This window comes from Marmota monax, unplaced genomic scaffold, assembly GCF_021218885.2.
Source record: "Marmota monax isolate L192 unplaced genomic scaffold, Marmota_monax_Labrador192_F-V1.1 WCK01_AAM20220418_F8-fsc00072, whole genome shotgun sequence".
Classification (NCBI taxonomy): Eukaryota; Metazoa; Chordata; class Mammalia; order Rodentia; family Sciuridae; genus Marmota; species Marmota monax.
Genome location: NW_026692356.1, coordinates 3,091,455 through 3,118,825, shown reverse-complemented (window position 1 = coordinate 3,118,825; position 27,371 = coordinate 3,091,455). Strand labels below are relative to the sequence as shown.

At 44.9% G+C, this 27,371-nt stretch overlaps 1 protein-coding gene across 4 annotated transcripts in view; it reads left to right on the top strand.

The window, feature by feature from the left end:
• Camk1d (calcium/calmodulin dependent protein kinase ID) overlaps positions 1–27,371 on the top strand; it is a 405,245-nt gene that overhangs the window by 353,301 nt on the left and 24,573 nt on the right. For all 4 annotated transcript variants that reach the window (XM_046442306.2, XM_046442307.2, XM_058578622.1 and 1 more), the window contains exon 6: positions 14,087–14,162. In XM_046442306.2, the coding sequence (XP_046298262.1) occupies positions 14,087–14,162 (76 nt within the window). The remainder of the gene's footprint in view (positions 1–14,086; positions 14,163–27,371) is intronic.

The following is a 27,371-nucleotide window of genomic DNA, read 5'->3' as shown; positions in this document are numbered from 1 at the left end:
TGTCTCAGCCACCCATATATGAGAGCAAAGGGGAAAGGAGATTGGAAAACGGAGAACAAGGCTGAATTCTTGTCACGTCAACCCTGATGGCCTTTCTCCATGAGGACAGTGGGTGAGCCCCAGGAAGAGGAGACAGTACCGCCTGGCTTGCATCCTTCCTGTGCATCTTTGGCACCAACCATAGAACCATCCCAGGGAGCTAAGAAAAGTTAGCCTCAAACTCTGGGTCCGGAGGCACCAGAGCACTGTGGGAAATTCCCAGCGAACTTGCAGCCCCTTCATGGCCCTTTAAGGCCTGACGAAATTAGGGTGTCATGTCAAACTGGCAACTGTTTGATTCTCAGAGTAAATCAAAGAAAGGAAGAAAAGAGAAGAGGGAGGGGAATAGGTAGTAAAACAAGAGAAGGGAAGGGAGCAGATGGAGAAGGAGGGAGGCACATGGCATAAAAGTGGCAGAGAGGAGAAGCTGTGGGGAGCTCTCCCACGGGAGGCTCATGTGCCTGGCTGGTGACTATGCACAGGAGCAAGAGCGGGAGGTGCTCGGGCCAGTTTTTGTTGTTTTTCTGGGCCTGGAGATTGAACTAGGGGCACTCTACTCCTGAGCTGCACCCCCAGATCTTTGTATTTTTATTTTGAGATGGAGTCACCCTAAGTTGCCTAGCCTGGCCTTGAATTTGGGATCCTCCTGCCTCGGCCTCCAAGTAGCTGGGATTACAGGCCCCTGCGCCACCACACCTGGTGCAGCTCTAAACATTTTTAAGAGGCCAGTGCAGCCTTGAGGGAGAGCAGCACACAGTCAGTGATCTTCTCTCCCAGGATAGGACAGAAGAGAGGTGCTGGGTTTGGATTGTGAGCGAGACGTGTATGCCAGGGGCTGGGCAGAAATGTGGGTGTGTGTGGTATGCAAGCAACAGATAAAAATGAATGAGACAAGCCTACCCTCTGGCTTCGGAAAAAGATGGGCGGGGATCCTGTTCCAACCACAGAGAATTGTCGCCATTAGGAAATGAGAAGGTCTGTTAGGTCATGGGGGGGGCCCATCTCCTTGTCCCGAGGCTGTGTTCTTTTCAGCAAGGTCCCCAGGCCAGGCTACCTTCCCCAGGCTGTGGAGCTCCTGATGTCCACTTTCCACTCCAGGGACTTGGCTCCTGGGCTGTGATTTAAATGCTCTGACCAGGAGTGTGTGTGTTTACACGTGCATCTCACTGTTCTCATTTTGGGCTCTGATGTTGGAAAGCTCTAGCACTTTCTAGATTGATTTTCGCTCCTCTGCCTATTGGCAAAACCCACAGAATGGAGGTTTCCATGTGTCTCTAAGTGACTGCCACCTGAAGATCTATTTGCTGGTTCTATCTGTTGCTGTGTCAGGCACTAGTAATCCAGGAACAATGTTTAGAAGGGTCCCCTGCTTTAAAGGGCAGCTGGGCAAGCCATTAGGTGATTCTGTCATCAGCTACAGAGTTTTGTTTGAGGAGATGAGGGAGAGGAAGACTGTGGGGATATAGTAGCTTTCCAGTTTGTTCATATTTACTGAGCATTGAGACTCCTTGGAGAGTCTGACTTTATAGTGAACCTGTGGAGGGGACTCAACTTCAGAGCAGAGCTGTCGGAAGAGCTCATATCCTCACCAATATCCCTTGGGCAGTCATAATCTGAGCTGGAGTCATTTCTAGCCCCCATAATCTGCATGGCAAGCTCCTATTCAACCATCAAAACCCAGCTGAAATGCAACCTCCTTTTAGCTGCTTCCTTCAATCCACATCCTTTCCCATCTTGTCCTAATTATTTTCCTTGGTCCTTTGCAGTATGGTAGCTCTGCTTACCTTGCCTTAGAGTTTATGTTTATCTGTGTCTCTCTCCACCACACCACGGGTTTTTCTCAATCATTGATTGACTCTTATTCATCTTTGAATGGACACTTGTTGATTTTTTGAAGCAAAGCACAAAATTCATAAATATTAGCATATTTTCTTTGTCTCCTTTCCTTCTATTCATGCAACATGCCTTTATTTAGTTCCTACTGTGCACTAAATCCCAATGATGGGATTTGGATGCAAATCCGAGTAAGGTACCCGCTTTGCCTTCAAAATGTTCAGTGTTGTGAGAGACAGGCAGTCAGGTGAACCTTGACAGTGTACATTGAGTGTGACATTCATCCTCCATGGGAGAATTATTGATTTCGTGCCTTCCTTCTCTTTGAGGCATTGGAAATGCATCAGTAGAAAGAAAAAAGAGAAAACCAGACAAAAATCCTCACCTTTCTGGCCCTTGCCTTCCAGCGGGAGGGAAACAGGCTATATGCCAAAAGCTGAGTAAATTAATGTATCTGTTAGATGGCAGTAAGCGCTACCTGGAGAGATAAAGTGGTGGAGAGGATAAGGGTGTGCATGTGTCCACGTGCCTGTATAGGGGTGTGATCAGGCAGCCGTCATTAAGGTGACACAAGGTAAAGATTTGACAGAAGTGAAGGAGCTAGCTAGGCACGGTGGCACATACCTACAATCCTAGCAGCTCAGGAGGCTGAGGCAGAAGGATCTTGAGTTCAAACCCAGCCTCACTAACTTAGCAAGGCCCTAAGCAACTCAGCAAGACCCTGTCTCTAAATAAAATATAAAAAAGGCTGGAAATGTTGCTCAGTGGTTAAAGCCCCTAAGTTTAATCCCTAGTACCAAAAAAAAAATTGAAGGAGCTGACCATGTTGATATTGGGGGGAACACACCCAAGCACAGTGTCATGGCCCTAAAGCAGAAGTATGTGAGAAAAGAGCAAGGACTAGGGGGTGAGGAATAGAAGACCAGAGAAGTCAGGTGCAGCAGGTGTACAAACCAGGACTTGGAAATCACTGTAGAGACTTTGTCTTTTGCTCAGGATGATGCCCAGCCATTGGAGGCGCTAAGTTAAGGGAGGACATGATCTGATTTTTAACAGGATCCTCCTGGGATGGAGCCTGGGATCAGGATAGATGACAGTGGGGAGGGGCCAGGGTGGGAGAAGAGAGACCAGTTAGAAGGGCTGAAATAATATGGGCCTGGACCAAGTTGGTAACAACAGAAGTGATGAAACGCTGTCTGATTCCAAATATATTCCCAAGTCAAGGTCATGAAGATTTTCTGAGATATTGGAAGTGGGGTTTTGGTGAGAAAAGTCAAGGATAATTCGAGGTTTTCCAGCCTAAACATCCAGAAGGAGGCTGTTGACTTCAATTGCAGGGGAAGAGCCTGAGAATTGAGCAGAAGTTTGCAAATAAGTTTGCTTCTGAGTTGTGCAGATTGCTGGGTCACAACATTCTGGTCACAACATTTTCGTCAACTGGTCAGCACATGACCTTGTTTTATGTATGTTTCTGTTAAAATCACTTTTTAAACACACATTGTTGATTCATTAACACTGGAGGCAGAGCTGACAGCACTATCACTCATGCCTGAACTAAGTTTGTCCAATGGAGGAATATTCTCCAGAAGGCACAGCACAGCCCTCTTGTTCTCAGAAATGCCAGACAGTTCTTCAGCTGTGTGCCCTGGGGGTTTCTGTCTGCTCCCAGCCTGGCACATTCAGATTTAAAAACAAATTTGTGTATGTGGTACGAAAAACGCACCCCCCACCTACCATGGCTTCTACAGCTCTACAGCTTTAGTTCAAACTCATTATAGTTAGAAGTGTTGGTTTCAATTTGTGAAACCTTGTTTTATTATTGCTATTATCTAAATGACTCTTCAGCTTAATAGTTATTACTATAATATCAAGTTATTACTTTAATTTAAAGGAACTCTCTAACAATAATGAAGAGACAATGAAGCAGAACTGTTTTCCCCCAGTGACCCTCAAGCACTCGGTGCTCTAGGAGAAGGTAACAGGAATCTAAGCACTTTGAACTTTGCCCTTTTATGTGTAGCAGCTGCTAGGATTTTATGGGGAGCCTTGGCCCGTGGAGACAAAAGTCATTTCACTGATAGGGGATTGAGACATCCCTCCAGCCAGGTCACTGTGTTCCTGCTGCAGGCCACTTGGAGGGCTGGCTCTATCTAGAGGTTCCCCAATAGAACGTGGCAAGTGTGCAGTACAGATACTTGTATGGTAGCATGTTTCAAATATGATCTGACTCACGTACTTCAGAAGCAACTTGAAAATGCAGGTATAAGAGGGATTGCCAAGGGATGGAATAACCAGGGGAAAAACTCGTGGAGAAAATGGAATTTGAAGGAAGGATAGAAAGATATGGACAGTTAGCAATGTGAAGAAGCAAGGGAACAGAGGCTCAGAGTCACCATCTGCTACTTGTAGGATCTGGAGAAATGAGCAGGCTTGGAGATAAAGCTGGTACAGATTAGTAATTGCTGATAATTTAGGAGAAGCGATGGACCCATCTGGTGGAAATTAGCTTCTCAGAACAACATGCTAGCTGTCAATATAATATTGACCTGGTTATGGAATCCATTTAATTGAAGTCAAGAATAACATTCCCTTTGTTGACATCAATAAGAAGCAAAATTCAGAGCTAAGAAATTTAGTAAATTATTTACATTGCCTGCTCAATTACATTAATTAAAATATCCAAATGTATTCTCTTGACTCACTGAACATCAATAGTAAATGACAGAATGCATGTGTTTCAATCATGTAATTGATAAAAGAGATCAGAGATGACAAATGTACTCAGGTTTGGTAGAGAAGAGCCTGATGGGTTTTTTCCTTAATGTTGCAATTTGCACACTGATAGGATTGCTCGGATCCTCTGAAACCAGAAAGCAAACTAAACTCTTTCAACAGAACTTCAAATCTTTGTCTATAGATCCAGTGTCAAAATGTCTTCAAGAGAAAGGCACCATGTTGCTCTCCTACCAGGGTGATTTCCCCATCTTCACTTTAGAGAGAGGAGGCTGGTGATGGAGGTTTTTAACAGCTTTGTGATGTTTCTGAACTAAGTGAATTTTTTTTTTCCCTGAAGCCTTGTTGAGTGCTGACTGATCAGTATTTCCTTTGGAGGGCAGAGCAACTGTTTCGGGATTGGACGTTACCTGGAAGTAGGAGAACTCTACCTTGGTTCTGGAGATGGTGGCTGATGGCTAAGTTACTGGGGCTGTCAGGGCAGGGCACACCATGGTGGCCCTCTTTAGTCTGTCTCTGACTGAACTTGTCTAAAATAGTTTAAGCACGTTTTGTCTTGCTCTTCTCTAATTGGAGATGGAGAACAGTTGGTCAGCGTGCTCAGAGTGTATTTTCGTCCAGTTAGAGGAATGCCCTTAATGCAGGGACCGCTGCATTTTTAGAACTTGATGTGAGACTTGAGATTAGGATGCGCTTTTGAAAACCACGGCATGGGAATGGGGACCTCCAGCCTCCAGGTGGCAAAGTGTAGTTGGTGGCCGTCACAGCAGAGGACCTGAATGTGAGTCTCCCTGCCATTGGTTTGGCCCGAGAGAGGTCGAGGTTCTTGACTTAAACACCTGGGCTCTCAGTTTCTCTTATGTAAAGTAAACAAGCTGAACTATGTGTCCCCTTGTGATTTTTTTTCCTCTGTTCTAATATTATGTGTTTCTATAGATATGTGACTTTGTGTCTTTGAAGTATGTAAGTATCCACATGTCAAGGAGAATGGCGGTCATTTTCTTATCTTCACTCAGAACAGACGAGAAAAAATTGAATTAAGCTGATGGCCGTCACCCATTTCTGTCCTCGACAGCCTGATAATCTCTGTTCTTTTCATAATCCTCATAGCTTCTCTGCCCCAGCCCTTTAAAGCTCATCTTCAATGTGGTGGTGTCCCCACCCCTGGCAGAGCTTGGTTTTCACTGTTTCCCCCCTAAGTGCCATATTTTAGTCCTGATTGGAAGCATTACATCATTGCTGTCCTCCTCTCAGACTGTTAGTGTTGAAACTGATAAATTGTCCTAGGGGCAGAGGAGTAGGTGGAGGATCCAGATAAGAATGTTCTCTTTCCTTCCTTGTCAGCAGCCACTTGGTGACAGCCCACAGGGAGCATCTCACACCATAACATGTGTGAGATGCAACACCAGGTGCTGCTTCCACCCCATTTTTACAGAGGAGAGGGCTCCCTGCCTGGAGAGACTTGTGGGGTCTCTTCCTGGACACAAGCAAACATGGATAGGCACCAAAAGTTCATCATTAGGATAAAACCTGCCTTTGAGGAGCCCCTTCAACATGTACAATTATGATAAATCTTTTTTGGAAGGGGGAGGTGCGGCCTGCAGTCAAACCCAGGACTCCACCATGAGCTACACCCTTACCTCTAAATCACTCTGTATATGTGTGTATGGCTGGGAATTGAACCCAAGGCCTTGTGCATGCAAGGCAAGCACCCTACCAACTGAGCTATATCCCCAGTCCTACGAATATCCCTTTTTATCCCCTCCTTTTTCCCTCTCAATGCAGTTTTTCTAAAGCACCATCTATCCTGCTGGAATTATTCTAGTGATTCTCCTCGAAACACTTGATGTTGGGATGGGGTTCACAGTTTCTGAACTGGTACCGTTTTGTTGTGATGGGAAGGAGGGTCAGCAGCATTTTGTGGCTCCTCTTTCTGCTCCTCCTCCTCCTCCTTCCTTCCTTCTTCTTCTTCTTCTCCTCCTTCTCCCTCTGCACCCAAAACATTGGGATGACTATAGGAGTCTTCTTAATTTTTAATTGTTGCTTCTTGTCAGGTTTCAAAAGTCGGGATTGACCTAAGTGCAAAGTAGCCATCACTAATGGTCACAAACCAGACAGGTGGGAGGCTAAATTCTTGGAGCACCTGCAAGGATCGTGCAGAAGAGTTATCTGTTGCCATGTCGCCCTGAAATGCCTTACTTAGACATTTATGTCCTCCAGCCCACTGGATTCCAAGTCTCTCCCACATTTCAAAATCCCAGCTTCCCCCCAAACCCCACCACTCCCTTCCCAGTCCTCAGCCTTGCTCTTCCACCCACCAGCTGCGTCTTGGCTTGGGTAGCATTCGACAGTAATCCCAGCTCAGATCAGCATGGTAATTACAAAACCAGAAGAGTGCTTTCATGGGGACTTTCCAGGCCTGTGGTAAAATTTAAGAAGCTACTAGGAAAATCAGAGTACTGCTCCTTAGCAAGACAGTTGTAGTAAATTACAGCTGTCGGTGAAGAATGAAAAACGGCAAAGGAATCTATACCTGCAGGAAGAGATCAGAGCTGTCCCAAGAAACTTCCACTCCTCTTCTGAGACTCTGGGTGGAGGAGAGGCCACGGGCAAGGAATGAATGACTCTGTATTTCAGCTGTATCCAATTTGCCCCCAATCCACATCACAAAACTCTAAATGTGGAGGAAGCAATAGCTGTTTACTACGTCATTCACAGGAAAGCCCCTCTTTATGTGAAATTTTTTCCTTCTCTCTAATGTCCCTGCTTCGGACAGTTCTACTGCCAGGAAGCAAACCTGACCAGGCACTTCCAACATCGCATCCTGTGATGGTGAAATTCTTACTGGAGCCAAATTCTCCCCAGAAATGTATGTCTGCGTTCTAACAAGACAAAAGCTAGTGTTGGTTCTCCTTGATCTCTAAAATTGTTAATCACCTTCTCGGAGCAGGCCACTGTCATCTTTCTCTCCCATTGTTTAAAAGAAAGCACCACTCTGACCTGCAGTGTCACTACTTTTTTTGAAATTGGATTTAGACAATTGTCTCTCATCACCAGCAAGGGGAACTGTGTTTCTTTCTTTCTTTCTTTTTCTTTTTTTCTTTGAGACAGGGTCTCACCAAATTGTCCAGGCTGATCTCAAACTTGCAATCCTCCTGCCTCAGCCTCCCAAGTAGCTGGGATTATAGGTGTTGTGTGCCACAACATCTGTCTGGGGGCTGTGTTTCTTCTCACCTCTTCCTGAAGGTCTGGCAGGCCACTGTGACCCAAGTGTCTAGCTCTGAAGTTGTATCTAATGGTATTTCTTAAGAGGAGGCCCCACAGGCAGCTCTCCAGCTGAGCTCAAGTTCATTCCCATGAAGGTACTCTAGGACAGAATGTAGGTGCCCCTGAAGAGGGGAAACTGAGGCATGAACAGATAATTTTTTAAGATATACTGGCACAGAGCCTCGTCTTAATTCGGTCCTCTGATTCAATCCAGGGACTGAAATCATAGGTTTTTATTTAGAGTAAAATCAGTACTTTTAGAGTTTCATTCAGAATAATTTGACTTAAAAATCAAAAACACCTCTCCCATCTTGCCTGCTGGGCTCCTCTCTCTTGGCCTCAGCCTCTTCCCTGGCTGCAGCTACAGCTGGTCCCTGGTTACTTCTGTGGTTTGTGTCTGAGCTCCCTGTAAGACTGGAGCCAGGGTCTGCTGCTCCACCCCAGGGAGGGGACCAGGGAGGCCCTTCGCTAGCTATTGGTTAAATGATTGAATAAAGGGAGAAATATTTTCCAGGTCCTGTTGGGGCTGCTCCCTCCTCATTGTGTTCCAGCCCAGTCATCTTTGAAGTCCTGAGAGGAAACATAGATCAAATATCCAAAGAGGAGAATGAATCACCTTGACCATGAATTTAGTAACAGGGTGAGGCCTTCTCGGTTTCCTGCACCCTCCCATCAGAAACTACTCTGTGACATGTGCTTGGGTGCTCAGGAAAAGGGAAACTTCTTTTTCTACTTTATGAATTCAGGAAGATTGCTTACAGTGCCCCACCCCCAGAAGGCTCTCTGCCTTCTCTGTTTTCTTCTCTCCCCTTTGGTAAGGAAAATCAGCAATTAAGTTGTTTTTTTTTTTTTTTGACAAAATGAAAGCTTCCGGAAATTCTTTTTTTTTCCCTTCCCCAAATCTCTGGAGTCCTTCCCTTTACCAAGAATACTTCCTGTAAATCCACATAAAATAGCTTGGTTTATAGAAGACATTGCCCAGGAACTGGAATTTTCCATAAGTGGGTTGGAGGCAGATCTCACAGTAGTAAATCCAGTTATTTAAAATTCTAAACCTACTGTTTTCTAAATTGCCCGAGTTAGGCCCGGGGACTCAGGGTACCACATCTGTCCACAGAGATCTCTGAGGGCTCAGGGGATGCTCTGCTGAGGCTGCAGGGTTCACATGGAGATGAGCTTGGATTTATAGATGTCAACTAAGGAAGTTTCCAACAGGAATAGCACCTGAGATCCAAACAGGACGGTGGTTCTGAGCACTCATAGAACAGAATAGCTTGGCCTATTAGTTTTAAACCTAATAATTCTGAAATCCCTTTAAGAGTTTTAAAAGAAGAGTAGCCTGATCGACCAACATATCCATTTGTAGAGAATTAGGAGAGTTCTGTTTTTTTAAGGCCCCAAATTCCTGTCAGAACTCATCGGTCATGCAAATATATTTAGAGGTCAATTTAGTCTTTACTTAATATAGGGATATCCCAATAGATCATGGCTGGCTTTCCAAAAATCAATTTGTCTTTTTTTTCTCTATTTTGTTTTTCCTGTACCTACTCGCCAAAAATATTTGGTACAGTTAAATTTATTGGTAGCTCTGATGTATGGAATTTGGAAAACATCTTTGCGTAGAAATAATGGCATGTGTGGTGACTTGATTGGGTTCAGTTGATAACCACATGTTAACCACTGGAATGTGCTTAGCCCTCAACATCAGTGATTAGAGCATGGCCCTGTTCTCCAGTACCTTCAAGTCTGCTGTTTGACAGTGTGAGTCACACACAGCAGTAAAGGGTGTTTAAGACACATTGGGAATCACAGGTGGCTAGCGTATTGTAGGATTTGAGCGAATGGACTTGGGAACCCGACCATCATGCCCTGTATGACACTCAGAGCCCAGCCTCCCTCTCTCTAAGTCTAAAGGGCTGGCTTTGGCCAAGCCTAAGAGATGATTAGGTTAGACCTGCCATTTACTTTGCATATGCCCATTTCAACAACTCCAAGTGGATGAGTCTCTTTACAGGCCGACAGCCCCCAGGGACTTGGTTGCATCATCCGCATAAGGAGGAATGCATGTGCCCCTCTCCACTGGTGTGGCTGTCCCTTCAACTGTGGCTGTGCCAGGAAAATAAACCCTTTCCTGCTTTGCCTGGCGGCTGATGGCCTCTCCACTAACCAGGAGCCTTTTAATAGCTACTGTCTTGGTCAAGAGCTCCAGTGAAGTTATTCCAATTGAAAGTCTCCCTCTTTTGGTAGGGAGTCCTTGCCAGGGCCTCCTGCCACATTGGGATTCTTAAAGGAAAACATTATTTCTCCTTTATGAAGCAGTTCGTCAGCATCTCCAGGCAGCCTTGAGAGGGCGTGGCCCAGAGAGCCTTGTCATTTTCCAAGGCTGGATAGACTGTGTTCTGCCCCTCGTGGGCCTGGGAATTCATTTGTCTTCTCAAAGTTTGTCAAAGAGGATGCTTGCCATATTTTAGAATTTCCGAGGAATTCTTGTCAAGCAGCGTGAGACCAATATCACAATACCAAGGAGTTTAACTGGTTCTCACCATGAAAACTGACCTCTGAAAAGATCAGAGGGAGACGTGAACTCCCCAGAGCTGAAAGGAACCAGGAAAATGGGAGTCAGTCAGCCCAAAACAGCCCAGCCAATTCAGCAGATGGATGAAACAGCAGAGCCAATTCCAGAACACAGGAGGAGAGCAAGCAAAACTATCCTCCAGGTCTGGGAGTTCACCATGATTTGGTCGGCACATTACATCGCCAGGGTTTTAAAGATTGTCTGAGAATTTATCTTATTTCAAGAATTCTTATGAGATGAAAAGAAGCTCTTGGAAATGATCCAGGTAGGCTTTCTCAAACAGGGTTCCAAAGGATACTTGGTTCCTGCAATCACATTACAGTCAAATTAGAATTCAGGCCATTGGCATATGGGTCATTATTCAGTTTTCAGAGTATTTGAAGGTGATGGGATTGTTACTTCTGAAGCTATTTGCTTTATCTTTTATCATGACATTACACTTGTATCTTCGCCCCTGCGTTTGTTTCCAAGTACAGTTAAGATCCTCACCAGAATGCAGACGCTTTACTCACAGCCAGTTGGTTAAAAAGTAATTGTATGTTAGCCAGGCTTGTGGCACACACCTAGAATCCCAGCGGCTTGGAAGACTGAGGCAGGAGGATCGCAAGTTTAAGGCCAGCCTCTGAAATTTAGCAAGGTCATGTCTCAAAAACCTTAAAAACCCAAACAAACAAAAAATCAAAACAATATATTTTTTTAAATTATGTTGTAGACATAACCCAGATACAACACAACAAAGAGAACAAGAAAAGTTTGGCACAAATACATGGATTTCTGCACACAATATTATTATCCTAATATTTATAACTCAGAACTTTCCCCCTAACATCCATGTTACTGATCCAAACCAGAAATTGTTTTTAACCACATATTTGATGTTATGAACTTCATCATTTAAGCAGAATCTCACAATTTAGGACTTACTTAAGTGTAGTCTGTGGCTGCAAGGATCTATTTAACATCTCATGTAACATCCAAGCTCCAAGCTACATAAAAGTCAGCCACTTGCTTTTCAAGTCTTGGCCATGTCTTGCACAACTGCCCAGTATGTTGGTGAATTTGCTGGACTGAAGGTGAAATGATTTATATGAATTGACCTTTATTTTATTTATTTATATGTGGTGCTGAGAATCAAACCCAGTGCCTCACACATGCTAGACAAGTGCTCTGCCACTGAGCTCCAACCCCAGGTGAAATGTTTGATGTACAAACATTTTCCCCAATGTGTGGATGGTGGCCAGTACAGTCCTTTTTTCAATAGACAAGCAGGAGGAGGATCTTCTTTTAAAGCCTTCTCCCTCCCCCCATGCATGAGGGTGGAGATAGGGAAGCCAGAATGAACTGATCCTAGGAGAGATGCCTGTTTTTCAGGGACTATGGTTTTTGTCCTCTCTCAGTACATTGAGGCTCAGGACATGGGCCCAATCCATGCTCATACCCTGGTAGCAGCTGTCAGAAGTGTCCATGGCTTCCTTTCTGCACTGCTCCCTTGTGTGTCTGTCACCATTGGGTACCTGGTGTATGACATTTTGTGCTTTGCACCTTGGGCTGACTCCCTGTAACTCTGTGCCATTTGACACCTGGGTCAGTGGAGTAGCTAAAGCAGGTTGGCTGGCCCTGTGGATTCCTGTGATGGGCTCAGGGCCTCTGCCCCACCAGCGTGGCTCTGCTCTCCCGAGATCTACAGCAGCTCTGAGGGAGGGGAAAGTGGCCAGTGGGTGCTTTATGGCCTCCTTTCCATTGTGCCACAGGATGGCCCTGGAAAGTCCTTGAGAGTTCAGTCACTTCTTGGACCATCTATGCCAGTGTGGCCACTTCTCTTTGTCAATTCCCATAACTGAAGAGTCTGAGAAATATGCTCTTTAGCAGTTGGAGGATAAAGGAGCCTCAATTTGGACAATTGTCCAGGGACTACTTCTCCAGTTGGTGACTATATGGCTCTGTCCCTCCTTTTACTAGTGAATTGAGAGTGAGCATAGCCAAGAAAGGGTATGCAACTATATTTCTTACGCTCTCATTTTTAAAAAATCAGATAAGAGGTTTGGAGGAATTTAGGACTCAAACCTAAAATTAGATTTGGGAATGATCTATGGATGTTATTTGCCTCTCATGAACAGAGACACTAAACAATAGTTTATATACCTCCCTATTCTTGCTTAGGAAGGTTTTTATTTTCAACAGAATGAAAGAGAGGATTTCCCTGTTGATTTTTCTGCAAGAGGACTTTTCTTAGAGGCGGAAGCAGCTCTTTTCTTCTCAAACTGTATGTTCTAGTAAAAGAGCCAGGTCAAGGGTCAGATTGACCTGGTTTCAAATTCTAGCTCTTCTGTGTATAGCTGTTTGACGTGGGACAAATTACTTAGCTTCTCTGTGGCTCAGTTTCCTTATCTCTGAAGTGCAGATCATGGTGATCCTCAGACTTCTTGAAAGGATTCAAGTAGAAAATATTTATGAATGATTAACACAGGCCCCAGCTGATGGCAGGCACTTAATAGGGGTTAGGTACCTTCTGAGGAAATGGATGTAGAGGCCACTTTCCAGCCATATTACATTGGCCAAGTTACTTGACTTCTCAGTGTCTCTGTGTCATCACCTATAATTTGAGAATAATGATGGTCAGGATGTTAGTGGGTTCATGCAGCCAAAGGTCAGAGAACACACAATTCCAAACAAGGACAACACGGTTTTTATTTTCTTTATCCTTTTAATTGTTCTGGGAAGTGTGTACCAAAGACACCTTTGGGGAGAGAGGAGATTTTGACTTGCCTGTAAGACTCACTGTCTCCTATGTATTTACTCAGCATAAGCCTGCGTGGAACGCCAACCATACCAGATGCCGCTGGTCACTAAACACTGGGTGGTTTCTCTGACTCTGGGCTGGAGCCCACAGCCTGGAACAGGGAGGGCAGGAATAGTACAAGTGAGCCCAAGCCTTGAGGAGGGGTGGCTCTTGCGGGGATGCTGGTTTAGGTTCAAGAAAAGTGAGATTCAGTCACATTTTTCCTGCTTCAAAAGTGAGCAAACAAAATGAGGGTACTGATGAGTAGCTCACCCCAAACCTCAAATCTCATTGAGAGTCCATGAAGGCAGAGGCAGGGTCCTTTGCCTTTGTGTCCCCGGGGCACCTACTCAGGGCCAGAAATTTGCCTTGAGTCAATTTGAGGTGCAGTCACATCCTCCAGACCCCACACTGAGGGTAACTTCTCACGGCAGGCTGGGCTGAGCTTTAGTGCTGAGCCTGGCACTATCATGAAATAGCCATCTAGGAAAGATTTGCTGATGGATTGATCATCTCTAGTCAAACACACACACACACACACACACACACACACACACACATCTTCAATTGTTTTTCTAGTTAGAAAAGTCAACAAATAAAATGGGTCCTATCTCTCTACTCAATTTTTATATTTAGTATCTTTTTTTTTTTTTTGATGCTGGAAGTCAAAGCCAGGGCCTTGTTTATGCTAAGCCCCTACATACTCTACCTCTGAGCTACACTTCAGCCCTCAACGCAGTTTTCAAACTCATGGCGAGTTCAGTGTGAATAACATACAGGGGGGAAAGAGTCCTAATAAGCATCTTCAGTCCCAGACATTTAAATGATCAGGCCTGTGTATCTTCTTTATCATCCCACAGCTCCTGAAGTTCTGGCCCAGAAACCTTACAGCAAAGCCGTTGACTGCTGGTCCATCGGAGTCATCGCCTACATCTTGTAAGTATTGATTGCTGCCCGGGCTTCTCCTCCCTGGGCCACTGCCCTCTACCTTCTGTCTCTATGAATTGTACTATTCTGTGGACCTCGTAGAAGTGGAATCATTCAGTATTTGTCCTTCTGTGGCTGGCTTATTTCACTTATCCTAAAGTTCTTGAGGCTCATCCATGTTGTAGCATTTTAGATTCCCTTCCTTTTTGAGGCTAATATTTGACTATATCTATCTACCGCCCTTGGTTTATCCATTTATCCATCAATGGACATTTGAGTTTCTTCTTTTTAAAAAAGTTTTTATTTGTGCTTCTGTCTTTTGACCCTTGGGAATTATGTTGTGATTATGGCTATACAAATATCTGTTCAATTCCCTGCTTTCAATTCTTTGGGGCATTATAAATCTAGAAATGGAATTGCTGGGTCATAGAATTATATGATAATATAATTATATGATAATTCTATGTCTAGCTCTCAAGGAAACCACTAGTAGTTTCTATAGCAACAGCATCTGCTTACCTTCCCACCAGAAGTGTACAAGGTTCCAATTTCTCCAGGTCCATGCCAATGCTGACACTTTCCAGTTTTTCTATTATAGCTATCCTGGTGAGTAGGAACTAGTATCTCATTTTGGTTTTGATTTCTATTTCCCCAGTAATTAATAACATTGAAAATCTTTTCATATGCCCTGTTAGTTTTTGTTTTTTTGTTTTTTTTTTTTTTGGGGGGGGAGGTCAGGTAGAATACCAATCACTATGAAGATAATAGGACATATTCCAAAGAAATTGCAATTAGGAAAAATCATGATGAAAATTTAGAATTTTACCTTTGGATTCCTCAATTCTTCTTAGATACCTTATCTCCATACCCAGGAAATGGAGTCCTAAATGATATACTTGTAATTATTTTAGGATTAGGTATTTGCTTCTTATCATTATATTTTGTTTTGCTGAAGTCTACCATAAAGCTATTTTTAATTGCAATTTCTTTTTGCAATTTGTACTTTCAAATGCTTACTTTGTGACAAACTTTTAGGGTTGATTTAGGCCAACTAGTTTCTGAAATTGAATAGAAATTAATCCCCCTCCTCATCATCCCCAAAGAAGGACAAACAGAGCACCCTACACACAATGAAGGACTGTAGGAGATTGGGACTGGAGAAGGTTCTGACAGTATGTAATGTCCTATTCTCCTTCTGGAATGATAGGAACAACCCCCTGCCCATTGGCCATGCCTCATTATCTGGGAAGCAAATGGTCTTTCTACAACAGCATTCCACTGGGTAGCTTTTGTAGTTTACTGTGGACTCAGGTGACGGTTCCTGTACATTCTTGCCATTATTGCAGGAGAATTTTATCTATTATGATACTTGGCCTCTAGGGCTCCCATTTATGGAAATAGATGAAGGCAGCTTCCTTTGAGCTCTAAAATTAAGATATTACGCTTCCACAGCACTTTCAAAGCATGCCGGCATCTTCTGCAGGGATTTCTTCCTTTTGTGGGTTACAGACCTTCTTGGGAATCTGATAAGTCACAAACCCTGACTCTGAATCAGATCTCATGTGCACACAGTTTGGCATGTCATTTTGGAGCGAGGGCAGGGGGGGGTTCTGTGTAAGCAGACTTGGACATTCTGTGTTATTCACCCTGGCTCCATAATTTCTCAACCAAAATTCTGATCAGAGGTCCTGCCTCTCCCAATTTCCCTGTACATGACTTAAGGAAATAGATAGGTTGGTCCCCTTCCCACCAAGGAGCAAAACTGATATTGATAGTCCAGAGAAATCTTCCCTGAAACTGGGGAGGGGGGGAATAGCCCCTTTTTCTGGCCTGCAGGTTGTTTCTTTGTATCTGGTTGAACCTTGAACCACTAGTTAGGTCAGCATCCATGTCTCTAGACTCACCTTGGAGAGATACACGCATGTGCATGCACACACACACACACACACACACACAATTATTTCCCTGAATTCTTGGCATTAAGGGCGAGATTTATTACAGCTATTAGAGATGCATGTTGACTGATGTTTCTTAGAATTACTGGGAGTGGAAACTTAAAACTAAGTCATGAGGTCTCCATCCTCAGGCTGTTATAACAAAGTACCATAAAGTGGTAGTTTAAACAACAGACATTCATTTCTCACCATTCTGGGGTCTGGGAAGTCCAAGGGGACTGGGCCAGATTAGTTCCTAGTGAGCACCTTCCCCTGGGCTTGCAGACTACTGCCTTCTGGCTGTGTTCTCACGAGGCAGATAGAGCAAGTGCCAGAGTGAACTAACTGGTTCCTTTTCTAAACCAGTTACTGGCAAAGTAAATGGGATCCTCCTGATTGGCAAGTGAAGCAGTGAGAGTGGAGGAGGGAAAACCCAAAGTGAAATCACCGTTCTGCCAGCGAAGAAGCAGGCAGGGAATGGAGTGGCAGCAGGTACCTACCCATTGGCACGAAAATGTGGAAAGAGGGCCACCATGGTCAGAGGTACCCACTGAGGAGCACGTGCACACGTGGGGTTTAGAAGACATTGAGGTGGAGGGACGGCACATGGACTTGGGTATGACTTCAACAGTGGCACCTCCACTTAAATTGTAGTATACAGTGCTATATTTTTCAGGGTTTGTGTTAGTCATCTTTGGGTTGCTATGATCAAAAAAAAAAAAAAAACCTGACAAAAACAATTTAGAGGAGGGAAAGTTTATTTTGGCTCACAGTTTCAGAGATTTAGCCCATCATAGGCTGACTGCATTGCTCTGGGCCTCAGGCGAGGTGGCACCTCATGGCAGAAGGGCATGAGAGAGAGAAACTGCTCAGGACAGGGCATCTGGGAAGCAGAGAAAGGGCAAGGGGCCTCGAGGAAGATGCACCCTTCCCGGGCACAGCCGCAGTGACCCGCCTCCTCTCACCATGCCCCACCTGCCTCCAGTTATCACCCAGTCTGTCTGTTCAAACAAGGGGACACTGAACAGGTCACACCTCTCATAGTCTCATCCTTCTACCTCTGAATATTCCTGAATCAACACAGGAACTTTTGGGAGACATCTTATATGCAAACCATAACAGGGTTCAAGTATAGTAGTAAGCAAAGACCATATTTCTTTGTCTTTAAGTAACAACTTGATAAGTTCACTTCCTGGGCACCACCAACTTGGTCCCAGAAAAACCTTCACATCAGTTTCATGACTGTCAGGCTCCAGCATGGAAAGCTGATTTTCTTGACTCCTTGCAAAGCTCTAAGGGCCCCAAGCTGCGAGTGAATGAACTTTGGGCATCAGTTATATCCTATAAGATGCTCAGACTCCTCTGAGTGACAGGCCAAATCCTGGGTTTACTTTACTATATAACACGCTGAGCATGGAGAACCACCAATCACAAATTTAGCATCATCAATATGTTAACCGGCTTGTGAGTCCAGCGTGTCTGGCCATATACATTACTGGTACTCTGATGAGAGGCATCTTTGCCATCTTTAGGACCTAGCACAGAGCCTGAAGCAGAGAAGGTACTCTAGAAATGCTACTTGTTGGCACTGAGAATGATTAATTTGAGGCTGGTGATCTGACATGCACAGCAAGCTGCAAGAGTTCACGGAGTTTATCCATCATGGCAGGTGGTGTTCTGGGTGGGGAGGTCTATCTAGAAGGTTGGATAAAACTCATAGAAGCTGAGAGGCAAGATGGAGCATCTGAGCAGGAGAGGGTTGCAGGCACAGGGGCAGGAGTGCTATGGCACTTGGAGGGCTCATGAAGACTTTGTGGGGCAGTGCTGTGCCTGGGGTTGGTGTTTGGCACAGAGTTGGCACCAGGTTGAACCAGAATTAAAAGGTAGAACTATGGGTCACAATCTCAGGCTCTTGCTACTTCTCCATGCACCATGCCCAGTCTCACATTCCTATCTATTGACTGAAGGCTGTGAGCAAAATTGCTGAGCATGCCAAGACCAACAGGCAGCTCCCAGGGGAGCCCTCAATGCCCAGGGGATCACATCAAGCTCCTCATTCTTCCTCTGAACTGGAATGGAAAAGTGGTTAGCCTCTGTAGATTCTTGGAGCTCAGCACTATTATTTTCATCTGATAGGCCTGTCACACTGAGATATCAGACTGCAGCAAAAGTGGCTAAGACAGGCCCTAGCACCGATTCTTTTACCTTTCCACATTCTATGTAAACATTGCTCCCTTGGCCAGGGCAGACACAGCTAAATTGGCTCCCTCAGCCTCAACACTCATTTCTCTATTATCTGTCATTTGGAAGGAGAAATAGTTTTTCCTATCAAGGATGTGCCTTTATGAAAAATCACTGGAGGGGTCCTTATCCTGCCAGGGATCTTCCTTTGGGGATTAGGAATTGCCAAAAAAATAAAAATCTTTTCCCACATAGCTTCAGCTACTAGGAGAAATAGAGGACGCAGTGTAATGGACCCGGCTTAGCCAGAGCAGCACAAGTTCCAGAGAAATAATTTTCTATACTCAAAACTCGAATCAGCAGCTCCCAGGCCAAATTTGATTTTGTGATAACAAATAGTCTGCCTCTCTTCTCACAACCTCAAGGAGATTCTTTAATGATCATTTCCCTAAATTATGCTTGGGGCTACAACATGCTGCAGAAATGCACAGGGACTCTTGGCTGATATGAAAACAGAGTAAGATCCTAAGGAGGTTCCCACTCCCCAACTGAATCTGGCATGAAGGCAGGCTGGGCAGGCTCAAGTGGACTTGGCCATGAGACCTCTGACCTCTCTGCCTAGAAGAAACTCTAGGCAGAACACTTACAGCAATGCCCTTACTTTCTCACTGGGCTCTTAGATTGTTCACTTTTTGAAACTAGGTCACATAAATGTTGCTTTGCCCATGTAGATAGTTTCATTAGCTTCCTAAGAGTGGAGCTGGAAATGCCTAATCTGCATGCTGGGGCCATTTTCTGAGACAAAGGATGATCCTCACTAAGGCAGTCCCCATCCCTTTAAGCAGTTGACAGCTGGCTCTTTATGGAATACATATGTCCTAGGAGGAAATAAGAAAGCAAGCATCCATGGAACAGAATGCATTGTAACCACCAGGCCCCAGCCCAAGCCTGTAGCATGCACGGGCCATTCCCCCCTTCAGTACAAGGAGTGTTAATAAGAATAAGAAAGATCCACGGACATTGCCTGCAGGTAGCACCCATCTTGTTATGTGAGTGAGCTTTGCCAGGTGAGTCACATTGTCCCATTCAGCCCACCCTGGGCCTACTGTCTGGACTTTGGCTTTAGAAATTTAGAAACTAAATAGATCTGTTTATTCATCTTGCTCAGATACTCCTTGTGAGCAACTAGACACAAAAGAGGTTTAAAAAAAAAAAACTGGAGTATTCATTACTAAATCACCATGAAGTTTGTGCCCAGCAAGGTAATTTGATATGCATGTCAACAGACAAGCATGTCCACTCCCCGCCTGGGGACTAGTCCAGGAGAAACCAGTTAACACCACAAGTTTTCTTCCTAGACAAGTAGTCAGAGAGATGGAGTTGGTAGCCTTGGTGTGTTCAGAAAGGCTGGATTAGTTTCTAGCCCGCCCTTCTCAGCCAAGGGCAATTTCTCTCCAGCAGGGAATCTCTTCCTCTTGTCTGGTTGGAGGGGCTGAGGCTGACCAGCTTCCCCCACCCCTCCTCTATCTTGCCGTAAAGACCACTCTGCCCCTCCCTTCTGTCCTAGCCTAACCCTCTGTAGTTGCGCAGGGGTGGGTGATTATAACTCCCAGGTTTAGTAATTGTGGTCATTCATTAGATTCCAATTTGTCTGCTTTGCAAGGATTTTTCTGAAAGATCCCCAGCTTCCCTCTGTCCTCTATACAGAGTGGGCCCTAAGGATGCCAAACTCCTCCTGTGGATTGTGAGTCCCTGTAGCTTTAGTCTAGATGCAAGTCCTCCTTGGCCATATTTCAGCTTTGTTTTGGGGGCCATGATCTTGACTCCACTGCTTCAGAGAAGGGACTTAATTCGTTGTCTGTGCCGATTGCTTTACATCCATCTCCTCAAAATACTCCAGTTTCAAATGGGGGGTGCAAAGTATGCACAGGAGTGAGGGAGACGTTTGACCACAGTGCAGTTGAAGTACAGAAATTCTGCATTCCCAAGATAGTGGGAACAACTCCCTGCCAGTGACTTCAGGAAGAGTGGCAGCCTTCAATATCTGTGTCATTGCCTTGCAAAGGCCCTGGGGTTGAAAGGGTATCATGGACAAAGAAGATGGAAGAGAGTGGTTCAAATATATTAATTTCTGACCCTAGATGGTATGGCTTTGTGTCCATTGGAAAAACATTTTACTTCCTCTGTTCTGTTATTTCCATCTCAGCATCATCTCCTGGAAACTGTCATTTACGTAGCAGCTAAATGCTTTGGGCTATTCAGCCTGGAGAATGGAAGGCAGGGGATTGACATGCAGGCCCTTAATTAACATTTATTGAGCCTAATGTATGTCAGGCAATATGATGGGTTTGTAGAAATGGATCCATCCCTGCCCCGATCTCAGAGGCGACTGACAGTAAACATAAATTACAATCCAGTCTTGCTGGTGTCATGAAAGGAGAGGGGACCACTGTGGTATCTCCTGGGACAGAGCCAGGAACTGCCTGGGGCCTGAGGAAGACTTCACAGGACAGGTGACAGCCATCTGGATTTGGAAAGACAGGAAGGAATCTGCCAGGAGAGAGCCAGCCAGACGGAGGGAAAGTCTCCCTCCCCAAATAGTCCCTGCAAGACCATCACATAGCCAGAGTGACGGTTTATTCCTCACGACCCAATTATCTGTGGATAAGATGTGCTTCCTGTGTGTGAGAGAAGATGCCCCATTCATTTGGAAACATAATTTTAAAAAATACAGCTTGAAAGAGTTGAACCAGCTTCAAACTATCGATATATAAAACACGAGGATCAGAAAAATATAATCTTAGAATTATCGGGATTTTTAATTCTTTTATTGAGCCTAATGTATGTCAGGCCATATGATGGGTTTTTTTAGCGCTGTACTGAGCACATGGATGAATCAAAAGAGGCTTTTGTTGTGCTTTTAAATATTTGCTATGGAGTATCAGCAACAGCAGGGAAGAGACCGTGCATAGACAGAGAAAAGAACAAACAAGGGCACGGAAAGGAGAACGGCCAGCCCTCCACGAGGCAGCCCTGTAGCAGGTGCTGAGCAGGCTCTGTGCTTAACAGAGTGGACGTGGAAGTGGCAAGGGGAGAGAGTCCGCACCTGCACCCAGAAAGCCCTGGTGGAGGTGGGTGGGAGAAAGCCCATGCTGCAACTCCAAATATTGTGGTGCCCTGTGAGCTCTTTCTGGCTTCTCCTCTCCTCGCTGCATCCCAGGCTTGCATTCAAGCTGGTCTCCAAAGTGCTCTGTGAGATTGAGAAGGAAAGCCAGAGGTCACCACGAGGTGCAGCAAGAGGCCCCAGCCATGGGATGCAGGGCCTGAGGCATCTCCCAGCTGGATTGCTAGTGCATGCCGGTGGCTGGCTGCCCATGCATCAGACCTGGAAAGGAAGGGAGGGAGGGAGGAGGGGAGGAAAGGATGGAAAAGAAAGAGATAAAGAAGGAAGGAAGCCCAGGAAGGAGAAGGAACCTAACTACAGAGAAGGCAAAGCCTAGATGCAGAAATCTCTTTGGAACCCTCCCTGGTTGTAGCATGCTCGGTTTGTGCTTGGTGTTGATCACCTCCAGATTGGACGTCTGCACCCCTTGGTGCTTTGGTCTGAAGTTCATTACCCGTAAAAACTAATTTTCACTGCTGAAAGTTTCACTGGGTTTCCTAACTCAGCATTCCAGGCTGTGGGAAGCTCTCCTCGCCCCTCCTCTTGGTCTGCCTTGTGTCCTCAGTTTCAGGGTGAACAAGAGCTGAGTGATGTGCCTGGCCCTGTAAGGAGGAGTCCCAGGGCCCCTTTGCTAATGCCCTGGAAATTCCTGGGGGTGATATCTGTTTGGCTGATGCAAGAATCAAAAAGTTGACTCCTGATGGATTGGGCAGTGCACTTCTCACCTGAGGGGAAGTGTTTTGTTCCTCTTTTTCTCCTTCCTCCATTCCCAAGCCTCTCTGTTCCATTTGTGATGTTCTTTAAGGAATGTGGCCCCCCCAACCCCCCCCACACACACACACACACAAAACCACTTTCCCTAATCTGCTTACCCATCCTCAGCTTTCAGGGCATTATCCACCCTGAGGGGATGATGGGGACATCTATCTGTTGAATTTGCATCAAAAGCACAGAACCTGGAGTTACCCTGCCAGTGGTTTTGTGAACCATTCCTAGTTTCTCTGGTTCTCTTCTAAGTTTACAATAAGAAAGCCCTGGGAACACACATGATCAAACAGAGGCTCAGCAAAATTATCAGATTGCATTTTTGTAACGACTCAGATCTCTTTGGTCATTCTATTCTATAAAGCCAATTAATGTATGAAACCTGTTTTGCTCACTAAAGGGGCTTTGTACATAAATGCAACAGATATGTCACCTTTAAAAGCTCTGATTTATTTTATTATTTTTTTAAAATCAGACATATTATCCAGAGTAAGATGAATGAAACTCAGATTCCTTAGTGCATGTCCCAGACAATCACTCAATGAACACTCATTGAATTCCTCTCAATGGCCCCTGCACATCAGGTACTTGAGTGTTCCAAGGAAGGATGCCCAGATGTGGTTAATTTTGCTAGTGCTTTTTAGATACCCACTGGGTTTGGGCTGGCCTTATGTAGCTTATCAAGTTTGCAATATAAACAGGGCTGACTTGTTTCAGTCACTTGGGGCACCTCAGCCTATTGCGTATAAGCCTTCTCAATGAGCATGCCTCTGGGAAAGTGCTCTCAGGACAGCTCGGCCGCTCTTACAGTGCTCAGAAATATGGCACAAAAGAACTAAGTTTAAGAGCAGGTCTGCTACCCTCCACCGCTGCGGTCAACACAAGGCACACAAATGATGACCATGGCTACCTCTGTTACTCTTGCTTCTGTAGCAGTGTAGACACCTAGTTCAGAGTGGATGGTTGTTAACGGAGACTTGTCCAACATTTTACAATGTGTTGCTTCATTGCCATGATTGTCATGGGACATGGGACTGAGTCCCTTGGAACTCATCTGCTCTTTTCTCTCAGAGTGGCTCAGCAGCCGCTCTCCTACATCAGAATATTTTAGCTGAAGGAACCTGAAGAAGATTTGATGGGATTGGTGGAATGGAAAAGGGAAGACAGAGATAAGGGTATGGGAATTGGCATTTAGTGATTGCTGTGTGACCCACTTCCTTATGTTATATTTTTAGCATCTGCTGGGCACATGCGTATAATCTCAGCAACTCAGGAGGCTGAGGCAGGAGGATTGCAAGTTCAAACCCAGCCTCAGCAACTTAACAAGGCCCTAAGCAATTCAGTGAGACCCTGTCTCTAATAAAATATAAAACAGGGCTGAGGATATGGCTTGGTGGTTAAGTGTCCTGGATTCAAACCCTGGTATAGATAGATAGATAGATAGATATAGATTATACATAAATAGAAATATATAGATATATATATATTATATATATATATACCTATATATAAAGATATATATAATATATATACATATAAAGATATATATAATATATATCTCTATGTACTTCTAGCTATCTATATGTGTAAAATCTCTAGCATCTATTATCTATTGCATCTAGCTACTTTATTCATCCACTCATCTTTCTGCCTGTTTTACCTATTATATATATTAGTATATAGTGTTTACATATAGTATATAATATGTATATACATTATGAACATATGTGTGTATATACACATACATACATTTGACATTCAAATGTATGTGTGTATATCCTACATATTACTATCTCCATAAGGTAGGCCCTGTTTTCCCCATGAAAAAAAATAAGCTGAGACTCAGAGAGGATGAATAATTTCCCCAATGTCACTCAACCAGTGCTAGGAAGAGCCAGGATTTGAATCTGTGTCTCCTTTCCTTTACATCCCAGTCTGAGGGAGCCATGTGTGCTAGTCAGCTTTCTGTCACTATAACAAAATACCTGAAATACTTAACCTATAACAAGTGAAGGTTTATTTTGGCTAACAGTTTTAGAGAGTCTAAGATTAGGTGCAGTCATTGCACCCCACCCAGTGACATAAATACCTCCCACTGGGCCCCACTACCTCCCAACAGTGCCACCATGAGGTCCAAGCCTTTAACATACAGACACTGGGGAACGTCCACCCAAACGCCAGCACCATGCCACTCTGCAGTGCTGAGAGCCAAGTTGGAATCTGTCCTTAGAGAGCAGCACAAACCTTTCCTTGAAAAATGGGTTCATCATCCTTCAGAACCTCTCCCCCCAGGTAGACTAAAGCAGAGAATTCGGGGTTGCCATTCGTTGTCAGTATGGACTGTTGCATTACCATATTTTTATGATTTAAAAATAAGTCTCAGCATTTCAGAAGCACATTTCACAGATACTTAGAAATTTTGCTTATGTGTATCTTTATTTCCCAGCTCCCCCATCGGGAAACAAGACCCATCAGAACTACAGCCCCATCCATCAATCTTCTAAGACCCTGTGAGGAGGGGGCTGCTGCTTCTGTAGGTCTGGACAGTTATGCATGGGAACAGAGCACTGAACGCCAGCAGTTTGACAGGCTCCTATTGGAATTTGGTTCAATACAGACGAGGTTCATTTTTTCTCTCCCCCTCTCTCCCACAGACAGGACCATAATGGTCCTAGCCATTTCCCTCCCATCTGTCTTCCAGGAAGGCAGACTGGGTAGAACATTAGGCATTGATTTTATAACTGCAGGCACTCTGAGCTGTTCTTTGGCAGGTCACATGGCCTTGTTTCCTGCTCTGTTTCCAAATGTATCATAAACAAAAATCATGACCTGGCTTCAGAGTCAGGCTGGGAAAAGAACATGTTTGGTATGTCCCTTGTCTTTGTAGCGACATGTCTGGCTGGATATTAATATGACTTGGCTCAGGAGATTTACAATTGAGAAACATAATTCTGTTCTACCTGTTAGGTAGGAACGAGTTGTCTAAACTCCCATGCATTTATTGCTTCAACTGAGGATAAAGGAAAACTTACCTCTCAGCTGTGAATTAAATGAGACAATATACCTAACCTGTCTAGCTCTGTGCCTGGCACACAGCAAATGCTCAATAGATGGTGGCTATTGTGATTAACCTCTATGGGACCACAATTAGATTCTTTACTGTAGAAGATGTTCCATTTGTCCCTTTAGATAAGGCTGGACTATAGAATTGGAGGGGCAGGACTCAAGTCTGTTTTATCCACTGCTATATGATTATTAGCATTTGGCCCCTGTCAATGCTCTATAAATATCAGTAGAATGGAATCAAAACAGGCTTTGTTTTTCTAAGCCAGATCTCTGAGCAGATGCTCTACCATGTCCCTGAGACCATCCCTTCATCTCTCTTTCCCAGTGTCCTAAATGAGGGGTTGGGTCAGGTGATGACTTCTGAACCTCAGAATAGAACTCCCATGACTTGTTGACAACCCCCTGCCCCACTGCTGGGCAAAGTTTTTTTGTTTTGTTTTTGGGCACTGGGGACTTAACCCAAGGAAGCTTTACTGCTAAGCTATATCCCCAACCCTTTTTAATTTTTTTATTTGAGACAGAGTTTCACTGAATTGCTGAGGGCTTCACTAAAGTGCTGAGGCTGGCCTCCAACTTGCAATCCTCCTGTCTCAGCCTCACAAGTCACTGGGATTACAGGTCTGTGCCACCACACCTGGCTGCAGAGTACTTCTTCAAACATACGTTCAGCTACTGGTTTGAGGTCTTGGACTGAGAGCAGGGGCTGTCAGCTCTGAGTGGTCATCATATAGGCAACTGCTGGTAGGAAAAGCTGCAGAGAGGGACACTGCCACATGGAGGAAGGTGTCCAGGATTGGACAATGGAAAGTCAGGGAGTATTTGTTGAAGGTTTTTTGGGCTATGGCAGATGCCAATGGCCATTGGGAAACTTTACTGAAAAATTATTGTACGTGGGAAAATGGAATATATATCCATTCTGGAGAGTTCAGTCCTATTTTGTTGTTGTTGTTGTTGATCCTGGGGACTGAACCCAGGGCCTCATGCAGGCTAGGCAGTTTCTCTACCACTGAGCTGCCTCTCCAGTCCAGCACAATCCTGCTTAAATGACTCTAAGTATGTGCTGTTGCAAACACACACGGGTGTAGACACATGTACACTCACACAGCACACATGTTTCATGTCACACATTTCCCACTCATCAAAGAACAGTCCATAATCAAATATCCATTAAATCATTTCTAGTGCTAATGAAAGATAGAACAGAAATATTATATACACCACAGCCTCTGTCTCCCAGGAACCCATAGTCCTGTTTGTTTTGCAGTGCGGGTAAGCTCTTCTTACCCAGCCATCTAGTCCATTCTAAGCTTCTGGGAAATCTGAGCTTTGGTAGCCCATGCGCAGGCAGAAATGTTGTGTACATAAGACAGTGGGGTCTGGTGGGGACTGTGTAAGGTGGTTAGAGCAGCTCCTGTCTGTGGTCACTCCAAGTCACATAAATCTTAAATCACTGCTGGTTAAGCAGACACATTTGTGGGCCAGATTAGGCCTGTGGAGGGCATGTCTGCGACCCCTGGTCATGTCTGTGGAATTGCACTGAGTGAGCCAATCCGCGCTCTCAGCTCTAGTGCAAATGCTAGGCCAGGCTCTGTCCCTGGCTTCTGGCCTTCGTTTCCAGCTGCCTGCTGGCTGCCTTAGCCAGGATCCCTCACATACACCTGGTCCCGCTCACTGAGGCCTGAATGGAATTGCTATCTTGTGCTCCATGGGTGGTTGGCACTCCTGGTTACAATGAATAGATTCTCCTCAGTCGCCACAGGAAAAGAGATTTGCTACATGGTTTTGTGTGGAATGAACTGGAAGCCCCAGTACCCGCAGCCCTGCACGGCTGCTCTCATAATATCACCTCTGAGCCAAGGCCTTTGCCTCCTACCATCGGCTTTCCTGTCCTCCAAGCCCTTGCTCGGCCTCTAGTCCAAACCTAGACAAGCTCCAGTGTCATTACTGGGCTAACCGGCCTGATGTCAGGTGGCCTTGTGCTGCCCTGTGTTATCTCAGCCCCTCCCCCCACCCACCAGGAGCAGCCTGGAGTCTATTCCCGAGTGCAGCAGTTTCCATGGAAGGGGAGGTTGAGATTGCCAAGCACTGCTATGGATGTAGACAGTTAGT